The sequence below is a fragment of the Nyctibius grandis genome, chromosome 4 (genome assembly GCF_013368605.1).
Source record: "Nyctibius grandis isolate bNycGra1 chromosome 4, bNycGra1.pri, whole genome shotgun sequence".
Lineage (NCBI taxonomy): Eukaryota > Metazoa > Chordata > Aves > Nyctibiiformes > Nyctibiidae > Nyctibius > Nyctibius grandis.
In genome coordinates, this window is record NC_090661.1 from 9,386,726 (window position 1) to 9,411,690 (window position 24,965).

The 24,965-nt window shown below is 39.4% G+C and overlaps 1 protein-coding gene across 1 annotated transcript in view; it reads left to right on the forward strand.

Annotated features, from left to right (window-relative positions):
- The first annotated feature begins 743 nt into the window (after positions 1-743).
- The window catches only part of SPON1 (spondin 1), a 207,632-nt gene continuing 183,410 nt past the window's right edge, over positions 744-24,965 (forward strand). The window contains exons 1-2 of the mRNA XM_068399588.1: positions 744-966; positions 7,753-7,859. Coding sequence (XP_068255689.1) covers positions 744-966; positions 7,753-7,859 — 330 coding nt within the window. The remainder of the gene's footprint in view (positions 967-7,752; positions 7,860-24,965) is intronic.

Sequence of the window (24,965 nt, forward strand, 5' to 3'; positions counted from 1 at the left end):
CACCTCTCTGCATCTCTCTTCTCTGTGGTACCCGAGAAGCTGCAGCCGATGCTCCTTGCTTGTCAAGCGTGCAGAGAGCAAGCGGTTGTCTTGGTCCATCTGTGCTGATTCAGTTGATGTTGTTTATTTACCCTGTCTGTTGATTTAGAGAAAGATGGGGGGTGGTGGGGTGTCGGGAAATTCTTTGAGCCTTGTTATCCCTACAGTAACTATAGACTTTGGCAGGAATGCGGGTGATTAATTTCGGGTCTGTGGGTTCAGCCCAAGCGGCAGCAGCTCTCCCCGCCGCCGCGCTGGATGTCTAGGAGACAGCAGCGTCCCCCGTGCTCCGCTCTTTCACCAAGCCCCGTGAATAAACATTACCGAGCTTCTAATCACACGCTCTGAAACAAAACAGCACTTCACTTCGGGATCTGGGCAAGATCAGACTTCCCTCCCTCCCTTCTCTTCCCTCCCTCTCTGCCCCCTCCCTGCTTTTCCCCTCCCTCTCCCCGGCAGCCGCTCAGCCGGTCCCTCCGACCTGGCAGCCTCATGCTGGGGGCCGCTGCCGGCTGGGGCTGACCGCGGCCGCGCTGCCCTTGCTGCCCACCCTGCCCTGCCCTGCCTGTGCTGCCCACCCTACCCTACCCTGCCCGTGCTGCCGCCCTGCCCTGCCCGTCCCCCGGACCCAGCACCCCTCGGCTCCGGGCTCCCAGGCACCACCGCCGCCGCCCGAGGAGAAAAAGTTGTGCGGAGCGCCGAGGATGGGAGCGCATCTGCAGCCTCTAGCCCTGCGGCTTCTGGCGTTGACTTTCCCTTTGGTGGCGAAGGGTTTTTCTGACGAAACCTTGGAGAAAGCCGCGAAATCCGAGGGATATTGCAGTCGGATCCTGCGAGCCCAAGGCACCCGGAGGGAAGGGTATAATGAATTTAGCCTCAGGGTGGAGGGCGATCCAGAATTTTACAAGCCTGGAAACAGTTACCGGGGTAAGTTGGCCATCCTCTACTCTCGATACTAACGATAACGGTCAGGACAAGTGTCTCTGAAACTACAACGTGTCTCTGCCTGTCATCTCTGTATCCCTTTTGGCGTGTGTGACTCTGTGGGTTAGGACCGGGTAATATACTCCCACGCATTACTTTATTGGGGATGCTTTCATGACAAGTGAGAGGGAGTTGGATTTCACAGTATCGCTTTACTTCCAAACATTAACTCAGTATTAAGAGGAATTTCCTTTCTTTCATGAATCCTCTTAGCCAGCTCAGTGCTAGCGCAAGATCACAAGTTGATGTGATACAAAACACACACTCCCTCCGTTTACCTACTTCTATAGGATTTCTTCCTGTCCCTTTAGATATAACACAGTGAATAGGAGAAGCTTTAACATTCAGCAGGAAGGAGAGGAAACTCGGAGCTAATTGTTCTTGCCCTGAAATATGAACGTTAATATAATGAGTTACCATATGGGCAAACAGTGATGCAGCACACTGCCAACTTCCCACATTTACTGCTTCTGTTTATCCCCCCCCCCCTCTTTTTTTTTTTTCTGGGGAAATGAACAGATGGTTCAAACAGGAAAGAGGCAGAGATGGTGCTAATGGCCACTGTAAGTAAGAGACAGAGGCATTCGTTCCTCGCTGAGCATTTCACGTACAATTCTTGAAATTAACTTCCAAAGCAGATTTCAGTGTATTTTTCTAATTAATAGGCAAAGGCAGGTTTTGGTCACTTTTCCTGCCTCACTGTAAAATGCCTTTGGAAACAAACCTTCTTGGAGTATACTGTTAACTTTGTATTTTAAAAGCACTTTGAGAAGATTTTGGACATTTTTTAGATACCGTAACTAATGTACTTTATAGGTATCACTTTGGAAAACAAATTTTAAGTGTTTCTTCTAAGTATTTCTCCTGACCTTCCTTAGATTGAGTGTGAAGAGCATTGCACGAACATGGGAACCTTGGTATAGATAGAAAAAAAGTGTCATGTAGCATAATCATCACATTCTCCAAAAGGCTGAACAATACATCTGCAGCAGTGATTAACCTGTTTTGAGCATCAGCCTGTAACTTTGTGTGATTTTTGATTATTTTTTTTTTTTTCTCAAAAATTGATTTTAGTGTGGTGTGGGAAATGTGCATTTCCTTACAAACTGGTTAACTGTTCCAGACATTAGGTTTAGTACATCGAGTCTGAAAGATTTCATGTTGCATGACTTTGATACCTCTACTAAGTGGGATAAAGATAAGCGTCAAGTTCTTTGATAGTGACAAAAGTGAATGTTCTTAAAAAGTTTTGGAATTTACTTCTGTGAAAGCATTATTGGATATTTTCAGTCATCTAGCAAAAGGTTTCTATGACATGGAGATGTAGGAGGAAAGAAACTCCCAAATGAATTAGCAAAACTAATTTCATAGAGATATTAGCTCTAGGCATTAAGAACTCAATAAAATCACATTAGTATATTGTAGCTTCTTGGAAATGAGAAAATTACAGCTAATAGTAAAAAGTTAAAATGCAGACCAAAATATGTGCCCAAGTTTTTGGTACTTAAGACTGAAGTATTCAGGTGGCCCATAAGCTTATCTAGGTAGTCCTTTAAGGACACTTTCTGAATGGTTGGAAGAACCGAAGTAAATGTTATTGTAACATATACATTATCTATGGCAATTTATGGCTAACAGCATTACAGGAAGTTTCAAGAGCTCATTTTCAAAGGAAATTCTGTAGTACAACTGGAACTTTATTACTGTTTTATACAAAGATTAGAAAATCCAACTAATGATAAAAAAATGCAGGATTATGGCAGGTCTGTGTTTTTTTTTTTTATCTGTAAATTACTAGATGTACAACACTGCAGAAGATTTGCACAACCTCCATTGCATTGGAGCCAAATGTGCCTGTTTCCATGGCCCCTGTTTGATTTAATGCAATCTGGATCCTTGGCACATTCCCTAGTGGGCTCCTGGAACAAACTAGTATTTATGCAAGGTGGATAACACAGGAATTGACTGTAGATACAAATGCCATACTCCACCAAATTGACGGTATAGAGGCATCCATTTATGTTCCTGACTCTTGATTAGTGGTTGACGTGACACCCACATAAGACCCTCAAGCTGCAATGACTGGAGGAAACATCACAGCACTCTTGCAGTGTGGCAAACAGAAGACCACAGTTCACAGCTGCCATTTGTCTTTGGGAAAATTTTTATGGCTTTCCTGCAGTTACTCATCTTTAGATCAGCCAGAATCTATTTACCCTAAGGGGAAATCCTGGGTGGATCTGTGTGTATGGAAGCCTTGGTTTTCCACCTCTCTGGAGCTGTAATAGAGGAAAATGGCCCTGAGCACTGAATAACCTCTTAGAATGAGTATGCACCTCCTCTGGTCTGCAAACATTGACAGCAGTAAATAAGGACATTTTTTCCTGTTTCAGACAATTAAAAAGGCGGTAGCAGCAGGGCTGAAGAGCCATCCTCCTTTCCTCCCTAATGTCTAAAAAGGCAACAATGGCTGTGGGCTTCAGGGTGTCCCACAGGCAAGGTGACATGACTGATTTCCAACATCTTATTTGGGACTCTTGATGCTGTAACCTGCAAGGGGCCTTCATCTGCCTGGTCTTCCAGGCAGATTGGAATATTGTTGCCTCTCCCCTTGTGGAGCAGGCAGCCAAATGCATGTGGTGGGCAGGTCTTCCCACAGTACCAGGTTTGTGGGCACAACATCCTGGGATTGAGGTCCTCTCCTACCTGCTGGTTAACTTAGACCTTGATGTAGCTGCTCTTGCTTCCACTGAAGGTCAAAGTTCCCATTGCATTCACAGGGCACAAATGAGCCTTAAGTTTAGATGGTGTTACAGGGTAATGATCCTTGAAAGTACTCAGTCCTAGCTTTATTGATCTATAGAGTTAGATTAATGATTGCATGAGATTTCCATGAAAAACGGGGTAAGTTTCACCCTATTAAAAATATAATTGCTTCTAAAAAAATTGCTTCTAAAAAAAAAGCATCAGTATGTCCGTTTCACGTGCTAACATGCAATGTACATAGTTTCCTCCATAATTTTCTGAAATTGTTACTCTGATGAAGAAAATGAGACTTTGACTAGTATAGTCCTTAGATACATCTTCTATGTGGATGCTGTTTCTGTTTTAATGGATTTCCACTTGTAGGTCTGTTCACCCTCTCAGTTTTCAAGGACAAGCTCAGTTAACGTTACACACTCCGTTGCCTTAGTTTGGGGACTTCTAAGGAATGTTAAATCTTTTTCTTTCCATTTCTTTATTCCCCCCAACATGCAAACACTCTTTTCTATACTTTACAAATAAACCCTCATTCTGTAAATATTTTATGGATTCTCACGTTTCACAAATTATGGATAAAAGTTGATACTAAAAGTGTATTTGCTGGTACATGTGCAATGTACAACACAGGATGTGCTGTAGCATAGGGTGTAGAAAGTCAGATTTCCTGCCTGAAACCAAAGGAGCAATTGCTTTGATCACCCCACCTTTAGCTGGGGACACTGGAGAAAGAGGAGTGTGGTAAAGGTGTGTGCCAAAGTGCAACTTGTAAGGTAATTAGAGATTGGCCAGAGGGGATGGAAACAGACAAAAGTAACTGTTGATATGTAATCTTCCTTTTAAAGCAAAATCCTTAACTTTGAGACTTGCACTGAGATTTAACTGATCTTTACAGGAAGTTCATACTGTTCAGTGATCATTAATTAATGTGAACACAGTGTGAGCAATATTCAGCTGTTCTTTAAAATGGCAGAGTTTAGCCCAAGGAGAACACTCAACTCTTATGCAATGAGGAGCCGCTATCTCTTGTGAAAACCAGATGTAGTCTGACAGCTTCCCACTGCTGCCTGTGCACTGCAAGCCTCCTTCTTCTGTGCTGAAACCATCAGTCCAGAGCCTGCAATTAAAGAACCATCACCACGCCAAGGATCTGTACTTAGGAGTGCTTTAGATGAAGCCTTGTGCTGCAACGTTATCTTAACACACTGGATAGTTCAGAGAACTGACAGAAATCTTTTTGGCTCAGATGTCAGCGTTCATTCTGGCCTAGCTCAGGGGTGATCAAAGCACACATTCATCTTAGTATCCTTAAGCTGAGGTTGCATGGACACTTAAATCCCACATGAGACCACTTTGCTGCTGCTGCGGTCATCACCCTCCTGGACCCTGTCTTGTAGCTGGGTGTCCCCACCGCTGGCAGAAGCGCTCCCGGGGCTGCACAGTGCAGCCACTCAGGGACTGGACCCAGCTGAACTCTCCGGTTGGGGTTTTTGGTTTTGTTTTACTTTTCAGCTGGATGTGTTGCCTAGTTCAGCTGACAGAACAGCTGTGTGGCTGCGTGGGGGAGGGCGGGATCACTGGTGTTGGAGGAAGCATGGATTTATTGTGGGGTAAAATGACTGTGCAGCCACAGCATGAGTAGTGCTAATCCCAGGCATTCAAAAACCATGAGTCAGGCTTTGGAATTATCTTCTTTTTTTTTTTTTTTTTTTTTTTACTTTTTTGGCCTTTGTGGCATTTCAGATGTCCTCTATTATGTAGGTAGGTGTTTTGTTTAGAATTTTGAGAACTGTTTGGTTTGACCTGTAAATTTGTGAGGAAAATGATGAAAACTGTTGAGTCAATTCACAGCTGGATTCTCTGTTTCCTTGCATAAGTAATTAAATATTTCTGGTGTAACCTTTTACTCATAGTGATTCAGACTTTTGAATTACATATAATATATGGAAAAATTTGTTGCCTCTAAAAGACCTTTATGGCAATTACTTTCTAAGAATCAGTGTTCAAGCAAGTATAATGCGTTCACCCTTGTTGAGTTCAGCCGTGTGCTGTTCTCAATTACTGCTACTGAGAGGCTGGCTGGGGATTTTAATTCAGAGCTGCAAAAGTTTGCAAAATTTGGCTAATAATACTAATTATCAGGCAGATAATGAACTCATGAACTGGAGCAATACTTAAAAACATAATCAGAAATTTTAATGCTATTATGCTACTACTCAGTTCCTGTATATAAAATGTGACAGTTTCTTTCTCCCCCAAAATGATGAGGTTTAACCTCATAATAAGGTTCCATGGAATGAAAAGTGTGCTGAAGATCTTGAGAGTTGGGGCAGTTGCTGTTACGCCCATCACTACTATAGATTTGTACAGGTGTTTGCAGGTGTGCAGGTCTCAGCATGGTACTTTCAATTTTTAACCTTTTGCATATCTCTCCAGTCCTCTTTTTTCACACATAGTGGGAAAAGCTATGTATTTGTACAAACACCATGGTTTTAGACCCAGATACAGCTGCATAATACTAGAAATCTTCAAATATCCTATATTATATTTTTCCACCATTGAATTCTTAGATCAAAGTGCTCTCCATATGTTCCAAATGAACTCTGGACATATTCTGAAATCCATATCTTTTAAGGGCAAACTGTCATTTTTAGTAATGTGTTTCAACCCCTCACAGCCTATTTGTGTGAGAGGGAGTCTCTTGTGAATGCTTTTCTATGCAGCAGCATTGGTAGTTGCGGTTTGCTCATGAAAACTCTGGGTGGTCTTCAGTTTTTATTGTGCCAGTCAGAGTTTGAGAGCGTGACAATAGAGTGCTACAAGCAACGCTGTCTGCATTATGCTTAAAGTAAAAGCTACTTAAAAGTATTAGTAGTCCAATTTTCTGTCTCTTTTCCTTTAATTAAAAAAGAATTTTTCCCTACAATTTACCTCTGTTTCAGAAAAGGATTCCTATAAGCAGTTGAAAAGGGTTTAGTAATTTTAAAACTCCCCCAGGATTCTTGCCTCAAAGCTCTGCCTCATTCTGTCTTTCTGATAGTGTTCAAAAGAGCCACAGCTGATGTAACTCAAGTGTTGCTGGGTGGTGCTTAGGTACTGATGATGGCAAATAGAAAAATCATAGAAACGTATCTTACACTAGCAGAAAATAAGGGATGTAATCCTGAGGCTGAGAGTGGTAAAGTCAGATTGGTCAGCCTTATGTTATTTGTTCTCTGCTGGTGGATCCAATGATGCCTTCCTGGTCATGACTGGTGTGTGAAGAAGGGTGTTTTGCTGATATGTAGGATGATTTGGCAATCACAGCTGGCAGCAGAGTCTTTAGAGGTCAGCTTTAGCCATGAGTTTAACTTTGTGTCCTGTTCTGCCATGAGGTTAAGGGAGAGGAAGGATAGTTTTAGAGCCACCATCTCCATCAGCTAGAATACTGTGTTGAGTGTAGCTGAGCTGGAGCAGGCATTATGGTCATCTTGCTTTACAGTTAAAGAAACTTCTGTGTACTAAAGTGCCTAGATCCTTGTCTATGCTCAGAGCAGGACAAAAGCTGAAGCCAGATATTCAGGAGATGTTCCCTGACATTAAAAAAAAACAAAAAAAAACCCCGAAAAATCCCAAACACTTGTCCCTGCCCCCAAACCACCACCAATACAATAACCCTCCTGTAGATCTGAGCAGATTAGCAATCTGCTTTAAAAAAAAAAAAGGGGGGAGGGGGGAGAGGGTTGTGTGTGGGGAAAAAAAATAACTGGGCTATTTCACATCCTGCCAGTGTTTTTCAGTTTATGTGGAAACTTGGACTGAACATTTTTGTATTCTGTCTGGCTCTGCTCCATGTTGTTAGTGCTCTAGCTTTTGTAAATACCAGCTTAAAACACACACCTTTCAAGTAGAGCTGTGAAATGATATGCAAGTGGCTGATTTCACAATTAATATTATGTTTTCATTATTTCTCTCTTTATTATATCTCAGTGACACTTTCTGCTGCCACTCCTGCTTACTTTCGAGGATTCACCTTGATTGCTCTCAAGGAAGGAAAAGAAGGTGACAAAGAAGAAGACCATGCAGGAACTTTTCAGGTGAGAGCACTTTCTCTGATCTGTACCTCTAGGAGTCTTCCTTACTGTGTGCTTGGCTCAGAGAGATGTTATTTGCACAGTAGAATGCAGACGATGCTTAAGTAAGCATAAATATTTGTGGATGTTGACATGAGAACAACATAGCATATTTTATATTCCATGCAACCTCTTCAAGAGGTCAAGGCTTTTGTACCTTCACTTCAGCTCGCCTTCCCACATTCTTACAGTTAAACATGAGCATCAATTATTTGAACTAGAGCCTATGACACCTGAATTTGTTATCCAAAGTGAACGTGAAAATTGTTTTGTTAACATTTTACTTTTTGCATTTCTTTGTCTAGATATTTTTGTCCATTCAGATGTAGATTATGCCTCTGAGAAGTGTGTTTGCCACAGCTGTAATGACTGTTTTATCAGTCATAAATTAGATTCTGCTGTTTTATTGATGCTCAGCAGTACTTTACTTAACGAACATATTCAGTGGGATGAAATGTTGTTTATCATTATTAAAAGGATCAGAATCCAGAGCGATGATTCACAAAATAGTATTTCTGGCTATTTCAAGATCACACTGCATGAAAGGAATTCTGAAAATTGACAATACGCATCTTATTGATGAAAGTAGGTAAAAATTATGTCGGTTTGTTGATTCTCAGATGAGGTATTACTTACTATTTCACTTTCCAAACTTAAAAATATTGTTGAATGATATTTGTTACATGGGTAGTCATATTGATACTAATTTTAATAATGAATTATAAATAGAAGATTTCGCTTGCCTCAGAGAAGTATTTCTATGTTTTCAAGGGAAATACTCAAAAGTTCTAATTTTGATGATCTACAAGGAGACAGAAATTAACTTAATCCTAGTATCTCTCCCTAAAGTGTCTTCCGTTTTTTTATACATAGCAAATATGATGCACAAGCTCAATACGTATTTGCCCTGTTTTCCTATTGAGTTTGCTAGAGTTCTCTTTCTGGTTTTCACACATTTTGTAAGAAAATCTAGAATAAGTGAGAACTTATTTGATGTTGGAATAACTCCATCTTCCTTAAAATTAAACAACTTCCTAACATTATTGGGGAGAAACGTCTTTTTTTAATACGGAAAGTTTGTTTTTTTTTTTTTAAATAAGCTAGCATTACAGCATTAGCTAATGTTAAGAAGTAGAAATGGCGGTGCTTCATCTATTTTAAAATAAACTTGTCACCATTCATTTCGATATTTCAGTTGTTAATGTCTCTATAGCTGTGGCTAATGGGAAAGATTTGGCCTGAGTTTTGCCTTTATGGCCAGGCGTGTGTCTAACTCGCATTGTAGTGAGAAACTCACTAAGCTTTGCTGAAGTACAGAGGAATTTTTAAGTCAGCAGAGTGGGATGTAAATGGATATTCTATACAGATCAAAAAAAAAAAGCCCAATGGATCTCAGTGGAGAGAATGTTTAATTAGCTTTATTGTACGGATTGCAATCTGAATTGGCAGATGAGAGTTTCAAGTTTTATGCATAACTAAATTTGTATTTTTATTGCACAAACTACTTATTGTGCTCCTCCTGCGTTAGCACAATTAACTGAAGTTCATTCAGTTCTGCCTGTGTTGATTCAGGTTTAAGATTCTTATTTAAGTACCCAATGAATGCTTACAGATAAATACTGATGGCTCTTGTGTCATGCCTAGGTGCTAGTAACTAGAGGAGAAAAAAAGTAGTTTAGTTCAAAGGTTTGCACTGTGTTTTTATTATAATGTGAAGATCCTAATGGTGTCTAAACAGCTGTGCAGAGTAAGAAAAAACTGTGTACAATAATGTGCATGTCACTCGCAGTTATGTATTTCCTGCGCTCAGATGGAGAATATGTTATTCAATGAATTACCTAGTGGAACAGAACTCTCTGAAAATTCCTTAATAGTGGCAAGAGACTAAATGCTACTTCTGGACTACTGGCATAAGCCTCTGTGTCCATGAGGAGACATATTTACTGTTCAAATAATAGTCAAAACAAAGCATGTGAATGCACTGCATGAAGGAATGTGCTTCATTCATATTAGCAAGTCTTCGCACAGGATAGAAAGAAATGAAAGTTGACCAAATAAGACATATGCTTTCCCCCCATGCCTCAGAGACTGTAAAACTCCGTATTTTCAAGCCTGTGAGCATCACTTTCAAATCATGAAGTATGGGTTGCAATGTCTTTCATGGGGAAAACCTGAATCCACACTCTCTACTCAGGTCAAGATCCCACTGGGGTTGTGGCTTCTGTTTTGCACAGCTATTGAGTGTTAAACTGATCAACAGGTGTAATGCCTCAAAGTACTGTAGAGGGGCATGTGCTAGAGTAGCAAGGTGTTAAATAAGGACTAACATCTCAGTGACTGATATAGACATGGTACCCACAGGCTGGAAAAACATTGTTTTCAGTGGTCACAGTCATGCTGCAACAGGTTGAGTTCTGCAGCCCATTGCAAAGGATGAACATGCAGTGAGCAGCTGCCGTGAATTCACCCTGCAGGGCCTTTGCTCTGCCTTTTACAACCTCCTCATGGCTCATTTACTCTTGTCTGACTCTGCAAATCAGCAGGTACGGTCAATCCTCGTTAATCATTAAGCTGCAGGGTCTTGATCCTATAAATAGCACAGCTGTTAAAATTCTTGTTTGGACAGGTGTTTTTTTCCTGTACTTTTTTTGGTTACCTTTTTACTTTCCATGGAGTAGAGACTTTTAGAGAAGTGTAGTTTGGACTCCACCATTCTAAATCTCTTTTCCTCTAAGAAAATGGAGACTTTAAAATCTGATTTTACTGTTGTTTGTTTAATGCAGCCTAACTTCTTTGTCCTTATAGAACACCCAGGGCACAATTGGGCTTTAAAATAAACAACTCGCATTGTCTCCCACAAACACGCAAACATATGTTAAATAGCTAAATTAAATATGGTCGGGGAATTAGAGATGCCAAATTCACTCGTAGAATTTTGGGGGTATAATAATACAGCTCTTACTTATGCCAGTGGTAATTGTACAACTCAGCGCAGCGGGGCGCTCTGAAAGCTTTGGATATCATGTCCCATTGGCCTCTTTACACAAGCCATTCCCAACTGTTGTCACACAGACTGCTGATCTTTCTCTTTTGTAATGTTTAGCAACAGTCTGCAAATTGTTTGAAGGCAAATTGTACTCAAGGGCAATAATCAAGCACTGATTGACTATAGAACAGTATCTATACAGACCATTTTAATCAAAACGTATTCAATGTAATAGATTTAGTCTGGTAAATCACGTAGAATAATAGAAATTTAGTGCTGAACCTCATCTCATCTCTCTTTCTCATTCTCTGAGTAAGAATAAATATTCTGAGAAAATTCTTGGTGGATGTTTTCTGAATCTGTTCTGAAGAAATGTTCAACAACAACAAAAAATTCATCTCCAAGTGGCCTGTTCAAACACTTCAATATATTATATTTTATAGAAATTTAAGGAAAACCTTATAGAGCTTTTACTAATATCTAAACTGAGTCTTCACTAATAGTCGTTAAATTGCTCTCTTATCAGATTAACTTCCTAAATTAAGAATTTTCTTGATATTTTATGAGACAGTTATTCTGAAGTTTCCCTTATTCTCTTTCCAATTCCACACACTCTTTACTTGTTTCTTATTAAAATTTTAATATTTTCCTTGTAGGGCATCTTTTTTTTTTTTCAGTTGTGCCATTTCTGCAGTCAAGTTGAGAGTTCAGTCTTATTTATATTCCCCAGAATTGCACACAATAGTGGATCTGGACCCTCAGCATACAATCATACAGAATTTACATACAGTAATCCTTTGAAGTATCATAATTGCTTCTCTTGCGTTCATGCAGAATCCTCTAAGTGTATGCAACTTGCCTTTATTGCAGGAGCATCTCAGTATTGTACAGGAGGTCCATGGTAAAGTCCTAAATCCTTTCCTACATCTACTGCTGCCTATGTGATTCCTCATTTTCTGTCTGTGCATTTTGTTCCTTCTAAGTGTAGAGCTTTGTATTTGTCTTACTGAATTTCATCTTGACTGCATCTTCAATTTATCAAGAAAGTTCTGAACTACAATTCTGTCCTTCAAAGTGCTCGCCATTCCTCCAAAAATTAGTGGTATTTGTGGACTTTATAAATATATGCTTGACAATTAAACAGTCAATATAAAATATTGTGTGCAAACGTGACCTGCTTTTCTCATGTACAGTGACAAACTGAGTCATAAAGACTCAAAATTAGACACTGCTCTGTATTGTTTTGGCATAATCAGTTGTTAGATTCTTATGTTATGTCCACTATTTTTGTGATAGTTTAGTTTTAAATGCATTCATCATAGTAGTGTTCCTGGAGGTGTCCTTTTGACTTTCTTTGCTCTAGAGTGAATCAAGAAATTCTTGGTTTAGGTGACTGAATTTAACAACCCACCAGTGCAAAACCAGTGTAAGAACATAAGCAGGCATGGCAGTAGCAGGAGTGAAGGTTTCGTAAAAGTATGGCATTTATAAAAGCTAGGGACGTGGGCTGAAGAAGAAAACATTTAAGGAAACTTGGAGTAGTAGTGAGATAAGGAAGGTAAATGGTCCTTTATTCTTAAATCCTCTTTCTCTAGGTTTAACCTGAAACAATAGCCCCAAACATTGCCTTTGTTTTCGAAGACATGCTGACTGGTGACCATTTCTTTTGATGCTGTTTAGCTGTCTGATGGGCTTACCAAAGCTTGTAGATTAAAAGGTATTTCTACAAGCTCTTAGAAAAGCAGTTCCTCAGTTGCTGTGTTTCAGCATTTTCTAGGAATCTTACATCTTTTTAAGCAATTGATATACAGCATTTTGAAATAAGTAGTCTTAAAAGGCTTTTAGCTGTGTCTCATGACTTATTAGTTCTTTATAAGCAAACTTTGTTTATTTTTTAAAAAATTAATGACTGCAATTATTTATTAAGCTTTTTACATTAAAAATTAAGCTATGTTTATGTAATCTTGATGTTGCACTCAACTAGTATGTGGGTTTTTTTAAACCTTGTATCCCAATGTGAGCACATCAGGCTACTTAGTAAATGGCTTATTCTGAGATGTATGAAATGATGTAGTTTTGTTTAACAAGCATTCAGAACTTTCAAATATTTTGCTCATGTTTGCATTTTATACATTCCCTTTCCTGGCATCCTATCATTGAAACTGAGTCTGTCATCTTACTGCTTATTAGCATATGGAAGTAATGCATTTTTACTCGGATTTGGTGTGAAGCGTTCAATCCCCAAAGATTTGCGAATCAGGGGGGATGAATTTTCAGTTCATAGTGAAGCCACATAGTTTAGGTTTCTTAGTAAAGCTTCCTTACACTAGTGAATGAAAACAGTATTCCTATCTAATTAAAATTTCAGATTTTAAAAATTCTACAGGGTTTTCATGAAGGAGGGATGAGAGATTACAAGTAGGAAACATAATCCTCAAGTGACATATGATGTGGGGGCGGGGGGAAGATTGGACACTATTTACTTGTGACTTTAAACCTAGTAATTATATGGGCATGACATATATACCTACTTTACATTTATCAGACAGAAAAGAATACAAAGCTGTGTACTTTGGTTTCAAAGAGAGACAGATGCTGTACCTCCCAAAAGGGCAGGGAATGCAATCGAATTCAAACCCCTAAATGAAAATTCTCTTTCTGAAGTATTGATCAGCAGCTCTACTATCAGCAGGAGATAAATCATTATGAAATAGCTGTACACAGCCATTAAATTCACGATCCAAAGCTATAATTACAGGAGTGTGTTAAATATGAAAGAATCCGAATATGCCAGGTATGTGATTTGGAGACTGAGAAGGTAGAGATGAATTCTGAGTCTGTAAAATTTAAGCCTTCTGGTCTTTTACATTTGCAAGAGTGTTCCTGAATTTTCTTTGTATAAGAATCATTGCATATATTATTCTAGACAGAAAAAAAAGATAATTTTATAATGGTAAAACAAGCTCTAGTTCACCTTACCTGTAGGGTGGAATTGATTGTCCTTGATGAAAACTTTCATATCTTTTTCTAAAACACTCTGGCTCCCATATCATGATACTCAGAGATTAAATATGAGCTTTAAAAAAAAAAAGAAAAAAAAAATGTATCTGCCACAGGTAGTTCTAGCACTGACTGGAAAATGTGAACACTTTGGATGAGATTAAATACAAAAATCTGGTACACTGGAGAAGCCTTAACCACTTATTGGCAAGGTTTTGGTTAAAATTGTCACAGGAGATAGTTATGTCTTGCTTCAGACTGCAAATGTTAATCATTTAAAATAACAGTGATAAGAACAAGGAACTTGCAGAAGAGAAACAGCTTTGTGATAGACATTATTTGCTACTGATGAGGCAGTAGAAAAAGCAAACTACATTCTGACCATGTAGGGGTTTTGCATCCTTCCTTTATTTTGTTTATTCTGGTTTGGGCTTGTGTTATAAATGAAGGAAAAACTTTTTATTGTAATATTTCCCACTTTTTGCATATACTAAATGGCTTGTTATACCTTGGGAACTCCCTCAACTCATTGTATACATAGTTGCCATGTCTTTTAGAATTAATTATTAAAACCATAAAATAGCACAGCCAAAATCAGAAAATATAAGACGTTTCTGAATACTGCTTTGTTATGTATTTTATTATAGTGGTTCTTCGAAGTTCTAGCTAACACACTAGAAGAGGAAATAAATATTAAGTTGTACTTGCTTGCGATGTTAACTTAGTTCACTACTGTTTCTTAGCCTAGGCTCCTGCTTCTGTTGACAACCTGCTTATCTCAACTCTGCAAGTTTTCATGTAGCTTCCTGGTTTATCCTATAATAAGAAAAGAGCTAAGAGGCTTTCTGTGAAAGCCCTCTGGGATTTATGTAGCCCAGACTCTTCCACCATAGATGTTGGGAGGGTGAGAGTCAACAGGTACAAGCTTGAAACAAGGCAGGGTAAGACCAGATATAAGGATGAACTTTTTCTCTCCAAGGACAGTCAGGGAGTGGCAGAGATTGTCCAGAGAAGACTGTGCAGTCTCCACTCTTGGAGACTCTTGTATTTCTAGTAATGTATTTTGATAACTGGAGTTATGAACAGATGCCAACACATACAGTAGTACCTGGTCTCTAGTACATACACAGTCCAGGACAGTTATGCTCAGTCTGTAGTGTGAGATGTGTACAAACATTCTTTTATGTGGGCATTTGAATCAATCTGATCAAGTTCATAACCATTGATTTCATATTGAAAAAATTGCCTATATGTACGTTTGTGCTAAATATTCATACCCTGAGCACTCAAACCAGAGGCCTCTTCGCCCCGGCCCCCCTTTGATAGGGCATGCTCATGCTGGTGGGAGATTGATTGTGTATCCCTGACTTCCTCTCAGCCAGCTTAATTTTAAACATGCTGGAGTGCCTTTTGTTAGGGTTTTCTTGGTATGTCACTACCATAACTTTTAAAACTTTAAATTCTTTTTTATTTTACTTATTTGGCTTTAGTGTTTCTTCTGCTTATTTTTTTTTTTCCTTTCTTCACCCTTTTCCTGTCTCTCTGCTTGGCTGTAGAAAAGATCACCTAGCTTTTGGCTATGTAGTTTTTAGTCCTCTTTCTTTGTTTAATCTAATCTTATTTATTCTCTTTGTATCTATTTTTTCTGTTTGCCTGCTGGGGAATTGTTCTTTCTTGAAAATGACTTCAAATGGTGATTGTGTCACAGTAAGAGCCTATGTTTTTTGGAGAAGGTTATGCCTAAACAAATATTTTACTTGTTGATGTTTCAAGTTCTGCTTTCAAAAAACAAAAACAACAAAAAACCAAAACCCAAACAAACAAACAAACTAAAAAAAACCCAAACCAAAACCTGGAAGCATGCCTATTGAGATATGATAGCTAAGACTCCAGATTCCTTTTCAGATCCAAGGCTTATCAGAATCAGGTTATCTGACTTCTGCCCTGCCTTGCAGTCTGCCAGTGCATGCAGCCTACCTATGCAGTGCCAGAGTACATCATGCTAAGATATCAGAATTGCTTAATTAAATCTCCTGTTAAAAAAGAATGTCTACTAGTTTATTCTGTTCCTTGGATTAACACTAAACTGCAAGACTTTCTGGTTCTAAGAGGCTCCTGAAGAGGCCCATTAGAGAATTATTTCCTAGAATTTGGCACTGACACTTAACAAATCAGCTCCACTCTGTGGGAAGAAGTAAAGAGAAGAAATGACAGTGGAAGCACTGTCCCTTTCTGCCTTCGAGACTCCAGTCTCTTCTTTAGACACATCAGCATTGGGACTCCCCTTACGGGCTTTTTGGGACTTGGGAAATTTGATGCCTTATGAGGGTTCTCTGTTCAGGTCTTGATCCAGATTTGAGGCAAGTTTTGCATTTGCAATTATTTAGTTGAGAGCCAAAGTCTGGTTCTGGGAGTGCAGATTCCACTAACTCTCCTTTGTCAGTCACAGAATCACAGAATCAACCAGGCTGGAAGAGACCTCAGGGATCATCGAGTCCAACCATTGCCCTGACACCACCCTTTCAACTAGACCATGGCACTAAGTGCCATGTCCAGTCTTTTCTTAAACACATCCAGAGATGGTGACTCCACCACCTCCCTGGGCAGCCCATTCCAATGTCTAATAACCCTTTCTGAAAATAAATTTTTCCTAATGTCCAACCTGAACCTCCCCTGGCGAAGCTTGAGGCTATGTCCTCTTGTCCTATCGCTAGTTGTCTGGGAGAAGAGGCCCGACTCCCACTTCACTACAACCTCCCTTCAGGTAGTTGTAGACTGCAATAATGTCACCTCTGAGCCTCCTCTTCTCCAGGCTAAACAACCCCAGCTCCCTAGTCAGTGCAAGTTATGTGTTTCTTCCCTGGGCATTGTTTAAGAGGACATATCCATGTCAGTGACTCTAAAGGAATGTATTTCAAATATACTTTTTCTCCAGCCCAGGTAATCTACCTGACTCATTGTCATTCCAGTGTTAGATAGTCTTTCTTCAGATGGCACCTCACCTGGGCAAGATTTTAGGAAAGACATTTAACCCTCTAGCAACAGCCAGGTGCTTTACAGTTACCATAGGGTAACTGCCATGGGTTATAACTCTACATGTATGTAGGCTTCAGGTTCACGGAAACGTCTATTCAGCATCTCTTTCTTCATTCATAATTTTGCCATCAGGTTTTCCTTCCTAGATTTCCCTTTCAGTGTCCTCATTATTTACCAGCTTCACCTAAGGCACTCACCAATTACTCTAGGTTCTTTGTGTCTCTACTGAGAAAGATCAGCACTCTTATCTCATTAGCTCCTATTATCCTTCTGTAATGCTCCAAGAATTACCTCTGATGTAGTTATTTGCCACTTTGCAGCATCAGAATACCTTCAGTCTGTCAGTTCCAATCAACGGGACCTCAGAGCAACTGTCTGTTCTTTGCACTGCCACTTTACATCAGGTTGCAAAGCTTTTATCGGGTATTCCTGACTGATCTGGACTTCTTCAGCTATCACTGCCGGTCATCCTAACTATGATAACTATGGATCTGGACAACCATGCTACCCCTATAATGACACAAGGTTTTTAGAAGGAAGGGTTATTCTGGGGAAACATGTTTATTCTGACACTTCTCTCCAAATGAGCCCTGCCAGCTACCAGGCTACAATGATTAGACTATAGAAGTACAGAATTATGTCTATACTTGAAAGTCTTTTCTCATAGTGTGCTTTCTTTTCCCTTCAAGTGATTTGGGGTGGGGGAAAGAGGGGTGAAGGTGATGATAAAGGCTGACGCTCAACTTAACAGTTTCTCCAAGCTATATGGACTTTTCTACTACTTTAAGAAAATCCTGCTGTCAGTTGTCTGGACTTTCGAGGACAGTACACATATGCCAGTAGAAAGCCTCCCAAATAAATTTAAATGGTCTTCTTTCTTTCTTTCTTTCTTTTTTTTTTTTTTCCCCTCCAGTGTCTTCAGGGAGGTTCTGGTGACTTAGAAACAGAATAGCTCTTTTAAATTCAGGAATTTACCTACCTAACTCATTCATGAATGGCTGTTGTAGGGAAAATTCTTCCTCCAGGCTTCATAGTCAAGTGAGGCAAATCAGTTCTCATCACAACTCATTGCTGAATTAATTGCTATCAGACTAAATGTAGTACTTGCTATGCTAGTTGTCTTGAGAACTACTTTCTGAATTCAGAAGGCAATTTTGCATTACCAAAGTGACAATATATTTAGCTTTCATTATTCTAGACTGCATGTGTACCCTTCTCAGACCTAGATGTCGTCCACCATGCCAGTCCTCCTCCTTTACAGCTGTTCCCTTTCTAATGACGGTAGGAACCTCTCAGTGTTTGCGAAGGGATACTGTTTCAACTTCCACTGCTCTCCTGAACAGTTGTAATTGATTATTCTCTTTGCTGTGATAGCTCTTTCTCATGACCTAACAACCCAGGATCATTAGTCATCTGATCACAGTGTATTTATTCTACATCAGAATGATGCAAGACCTATTCAGTGAAATGACCATATCTTTTGATTCTGGTGCATTCAACGTGTTTGGCTTTTGGTGCTTTATCCTAATATACCTTCATAGATGTTTTCAGTCATTTCACTTCATGCAGTCATGAATGCAAATCCATAATGATGTCCTCAAAATGATAAGCAAGGACTCCTACAACAGAAAAATATATCTTCTCATCCCAAATACATCAGATGTTTTGCTTCAATGCTAGTCTTTACTCAAGAGACTTTGCAGACATGTTTTTGATTAGGATGCTTGATTTTCTTTGGTCTGTTTTCTCTGAAAACTCCAAGGTAAGGCGAGGATGTAGCTTTAAGAAGTCTTCTTTCCCTGACCTGGTTGAGACTATTTGGAGTCCGAGACCAAAAAGCCGTATGATGTTGCTTTTCCTCTCACACCTACTCTTGCAGAACTCCAGGAACTTGTCTCATCCAGTATGATGCTGGATCGCTTCAATGTAAAGTGAACTTGTTCATCCCTGGTTTGTGAAGTCTGGGATTATAAGGATATCGCTAGCTGAAAGTACTTATACAGAAGGATCTCTTCAGACGTATGGACCAAGTTCAGTGATCAGAATTTCTACTGGTCCGTCATCCCACATTCTGATTTTCTCCACTTGCTTGTGTTCTGGTTTTGCAGGGATAAAATTTATAGAATCACTTTTCTGTTACATTTTGTTTCAGTTTGCAGCCAGCTGTGGTATAGTGATCAAGGCCATTAGCAGTAAGCCAGGGCAGCTGACCCACAGGTGTGTTTTGTAACATTAATGTCATGTTCACTATAAATGGGAAAGCTTGCTGGGGGGGTGCTCTTTGCTCTGCTCTCCTCTCCCTCTGTCTCCTCTCTTCTCAATGGTTACTATCTCTGAAGGGACTTGCCACCACTGTATGAGCTAAGTCTAATGTTGTGTCTTTTGTATTAGTATTGATATTGGTTTCCTTATTTTATTAATCTGTTTAAATTTCAACCCACGAGTCTCCCTCCTTTTCCCAAATCTCTTTCTTGGTTGGGGAGAGGCCTTGGGTGATAGAACAATTAGTTATTGTTTAGCCCTGGGTGTAGGCTAAATGGAGACAGCTTGCTATCTGCCTCAACCTCTGCTTCATGATCACCTGAATGCTGTCTCCTTCCATTAATGTAAAGCCCTGCTGGAGAGGTTCTCAGTGCTCATCTGCTACATAACTATAATTTTTCAAAGGCCTCCTGAGACACTCTGTCCCAGTGAGCAGTCCCACCAGTGAGACTTGTATTCAGTCCTGTCCTCCTGCAACCTCTATGTTAAACATTTGCATTAATCCCCGATTGCCACCTGCATCTCGATCTGCATGGATTTCCTGACTGTGGTCATCACTGCTATAAGAGTCATGTTTTTATGGATGATTTCTCATCTGCTAAATTGTTCTCTGACAGAATTGCCCTGGTACCTGTGCAGGTCTGTCATCTTAATCACCAGACAAAGCCAGGAGATCTGGCTTTCACTTTAAGCGGGAGATAAGGTTACCTCTGCCTCCTCCCTTCCCTGACTTGCTCCTTTAGTTCTGAGACTTTCCTTAATATAAGGAGAACTCTTGCCTTCTACATTGGCTGAGGCAGGTCCTTTCCTCGACCTCTAATTTTTGTGTGTCTCTATCAGGGATACACCAGAGAACAGCCCTAAGCAGATATGGTCTCACTACAGGCCACTGCTGAGTCATGTTAATTCTCAAGCCATGGTATGAATGTTTCCATCGTAGACAGAATCAGGACAGCTACTTATAGGACTGACTGACAGGAGCTTGACTTAGTAATCAAGCACTACAAATTCAAGGAAATATCTAGAAATAATGCACCACTTGCCAGTATAGTCATTCAGTTTTGTTTTCCGAAATGGTTCATGAATCCTACTCCAAGTGATTGTGCTTGTGGAAGGACCTATTGCTGGGAATCACCCACAGTGGAAATCTGCATATCGACAGTTATTGAAAGGGGACAGAAAAGTTACTTGTGAGTAATTACATTCCTCAGAGGTGGGTTGCATGTTTTTTTTTTTAAACTATTTATCTCCAACCATCCCTGCTTCTGCTCTGTTTTGTCTCCTTTTTCAGTTGCTGTGAGAAAAACTGAAAATCATGTGTTCCACTTCAGTTTTCTCATGGCTGTATAAGGGGTAGGATATAAATGTACCCTACACGTACTGCAAAAGCAGAATTTTCTGTCTTAGGTACTTTTGATTTCTGTTGGTATAGGGAAGTGGCTATATAGTGAATACCTGTATAGGCAAGAAGCCATTATTACTGGTAACCCATTGAACTTCCTATACAAAAAAATTTTATTTTACCAAATAAATTCCCAAGCAATATTTGCTGGACAATATTTTGCATTTTTTATGCATAGCTACTTTTGATTATTAAAAGAGCAGCATATTAAAATTAATTTTCACATGAAAATAAATTGAGAATAGTGAAGAAATTCCTGATACGGTTGCACAGAAGCTCATGTTTGGCTCTTGAGAACGCTTTTCATAGTACTCAGTAATTAGAAAGGGAAATTCCCTGCTGGTATAGAGCTACCATTTTGTTCCCCATTCCCTGCATTGTCACTGTGGGTAGGGTTATTATGCAATCTCTGGCAAGCTCATCCTACCAGACTGCTTACTAATTTGTAGGCTGTAGGTGTAAATTGAAAAGCCTTCATCCTGCTTCTGTTTACTTCACAGATTGAACTGGGCTCCAATTATTCTCATCTCTGTGAACTGAGGCACAGTTGTTGCTCTTGCCTCTTTTTTTTCCTGTGTGGGTGGGCATAGCTCATTTGGACCTGCATTTCTTTTCAAAAGAAACATTTAAAAGACTGAGTATGTAGGAAGTAGTTTTAGTACTTACTGTTCTATAACTTTAATGATTATATATCTTGATACTGTCAGTAGTGTAGTAGAGGTTCCTTAGGGCATTGCCAGTGTTTATTCATGATTTGTCAGGCACACATTAGGGTTTTGTTCTCTTGAAACTCATTTAATCTTTTTTTTTTAAATTCCAATTGTATGAGTAAAGCTGACTCTGCTTGTATGGGAGGCGGAATTATACCTGGTGTTGGTTGGTTTAGCCTGTTTTTCACAAATTTATTTTAGCTAACCCACTGCTTTTTAAAGAGGAGGAAAACAGAAGGGGAGAGAGGGGACGTAAAGTAGCAAACATGCTGAAAATGGAGAAATACTTTATATTGCAACCTCTCTTGAGCAATAGGTCACTTTCATAGGAAAATGAGCTTTCTATTTTATACTATTCGTAGAAGAATGCTTTCTGGGAGTTTCAGGGAGGTATTTTAAATGGTTGCTAAGGCAGCAGTTTGCCTTTTATTAGTGGTTCTTTTGCTCTAGCCTTTCTGTACCTGATAGTGTGGCAATCGCAGATGTAGGAATAAAGCAAGAACCTGCAGTTAGTAAATTACGCCCCGCACTAATCCTACCTGTTAAGAAAATCTGCCCACACATTGTGATAAATCCCAGTATTATTAAGATAATCATCAATGTTTTCTGTACTTGCTGCATGCATAGGATCAGTGTATTTTTTGGCTATGCAAAGTTTCTTGGCTTCCTTTGAGATTCTTTCAGTAACCTGGTTTTATTATCCATAAAGGTTATACAAAGTACTTATATGAATTAGAATTGGGTTATGATATATTTAGACAGTGGGATTATATAATAGCCTTAGCTTCAAATACACTGTGTTCCAAACAATAATTTGGAACTTTTTCTTAGAGGTTGTGTAAGGTTTCTATAAAGGATGAAAAAGACCCATATGCTACCTACTCAAAACTCCCTGTATATTAATCTGATTTTTTCTTTTTGTTCATCTGATGCTCATCAGCTCATCTGATTACATTAGTTGCAAAATGTATTAAATCCATATAATAAACAACCAGCTTTGTATGTGGTGCAGATGTTATGCAACTGCCAGCTTCCACAGAAAGAACATAGTGTACATCACAATATATTCTTAGGTTTCAAAACCCATTTGCCTCTAACTGCTGGCTCTGAAAGAGATTTGGCATTTCTTTTCGGGAATAACAAACCTGATACAACCTATGTGAAAGCTGGTCTTGGAATATGACCATTTCTGTTCATATTTTTACGTCCATATGCATCATGTACAAGAAGAAGTTAGCTTGTGCTTGAGCCAAATAAGCCAGAATGACATAAATATGGGAAGGAACATTGCAAGATTAAAAATATGGTAAACATATAAAGTCAGAATAAAATGCTGAACGCACTGCTGTTAAGATACTTGACTGTTAATGAAACCTCTTGTATGAATTTAGAGAAATCATGACTATATTTTTTTCCAGTTACATTTACTGAATCTTGTCCTAATGATTTTTCTGTTGTCAGTGCTACCAGATTTGCATTTACATTTATGGATATAATACAGCTTTCAACTGGGCTTTTATATAGCCTTTCTACTGAAGAGTTCAAAGCTTTTGCATAAATTAAATTCCATAAATATTTTTTTAGAATGTGGATTTATCATATCCACTTTACAGAGAGAAAACGGTGAAGCAGCTTACTCAAAATCACATACCACACTTTAGCCATGATTAAACTGCAGTAGTTCTGCTCTTTGCATACAATGTTTGCCTCCCAAGTCAGGAATGTTTAAATAGTTGTCTTTCTTCTTGCATGTAAATACTGTCCATGCTTAAATAACAAATGTTTGTAAAATGTATAGCATTCCAGCCATGAGTGTGAAATACAACATGGGGATTTTAAAATATGGAAACAGTCTAATTCTGTCTATATGGTGTGGTCCCTAAAAACGATTCTGGTAATGGTAGCTGTTGTGCTAGTATGTATTAGAAAGATAAGCAAGTAATGTAAGTCACTGAATAAACACCGGTGTGTCTGGTTGTCCATAACCACTGAGGCAGAATTCCTGTATTGCCAAAATTCAGCTTTAGAAATGAAAGATGACATGAGACACCTCATGAGCCAGAGATGACTTGCTGGTCCATGTTTAGCTTCTGCAGTGAAAAACTGTGTTATTTCTGGTGCTTCCATGCTCACGTTTTTCAAATGTTTACATAGACAGGTTAGACTATTTGTGTCGCTTATGTTGAAACTACGTGATTTTGGGTACCTCAGCTAAAAGCTTTCACAGTTATATGCTTCAAATTCTTACATGGGAATCTAGAAGAAAGGACCAGCTGTTTATATTCCTACATAGGAACACTTCATCAGTTTAAGAGAAGATGGTATTGTCTGGACTCATATTTGGTGCTGCACTTAATTTTTTCATTACACTTATTTCATATGGGACACTCCCAGCTATGTATAAAGTCATGTGACTGAAAGAAGCTTTGTTCAAGGAAACACCTTGGGAAAACCACCTGTAGCAGATTGAGTGTAGTAAACAAAAACAAGGAAGTGCAAGGAAACATTTTGTAATACATATAAAAAATTAGAACCAGAAATTCATTGACTATGTATTTTCTAAAATCATAGAACAGCCTAGGTTGGAAGGGACCTTGGAAGATCATCTCGTCTAACCTTTCATGGAAAAGCGAGCCTAGATGAAATTATCTAACACCTTATCCAACACATCTTGAAAACCTCCAGTGATGGGGACACTACCGTATCTCTGAGGAGGCTGTTCCAGTGATTGTTCTCACTGTAAAAATCTTTTTTCTTATATCAAGATGAAACTGCTCCTGGTGCAACTTGGAGAAGACTAGGGGCAATGGCTACATGTGGCTCCTTGTAAAGAGAGAGCTTCTGTCCTATTTGTAGCTGCCCTTTAAGTAGTAGAATACTGTGATGAGGTCCCCCCTGAGCCTTCTTTTCTCCAAGGGGAGAAGTGGGGGTAGACTCAACTTCTTTAGCCTTTCCTCATAGGGCAGGTGCTCCAGTCCTTTGTTCATCTTTGTGGCCTTCCTTTGGACTCTCTTTGGTCTGTCTGCTTCTTTCTTGAATTGTGGGGACCAGAACTGGACACATTATTCCAGGTGTGGCCTGACAAGTGCTGAATGGGGTGGAGTGGTATGATCCATGTTCCTGTTTTTGCTACTGCTGTCCCTGCAGATGCAGCCCGGGATCCAATTTGCCTTTGTTGCTGCAGCGCAGCTGACTTATGTTCAGCTTGTTGTCCACCGGGACCCCCAGGTCCCTTTCAGCAAGGCTGTTCCCCAACCATGCAGATCCTGGCCTGTACTGTGCTCTTTGGTTATGTCATCCCAGGTGCAGGATGCACTTGTCTTTGTTAAACTTCACACTGTTCTTGCTTGCCCACTCTTTGAGCCTGTCCAGGTCTCTCTCTAAGGTGGCCCCCACTTCTGATGTGCCCACCTCACCACCCAGTTTAGCATCATCAGCAGACTCGGTGAGGGTGTTTCAATGCCATAATCCAGATAATTTATGAAGATATTGAACAGTGTGGGGCTCTGTATTGATACTTGTCACTGTGTATATTCCATGTGGTGAAACTCTCATGTAATTTTGTCTGCCACTAAGAAAAAGTTAATATATATATAAAAATCTTATTTGTACATTATTTTGCAATTTTAGAACTTTTAATGCAAAAACTGTAAAAGTTGCTTCTGTTTTTGTTT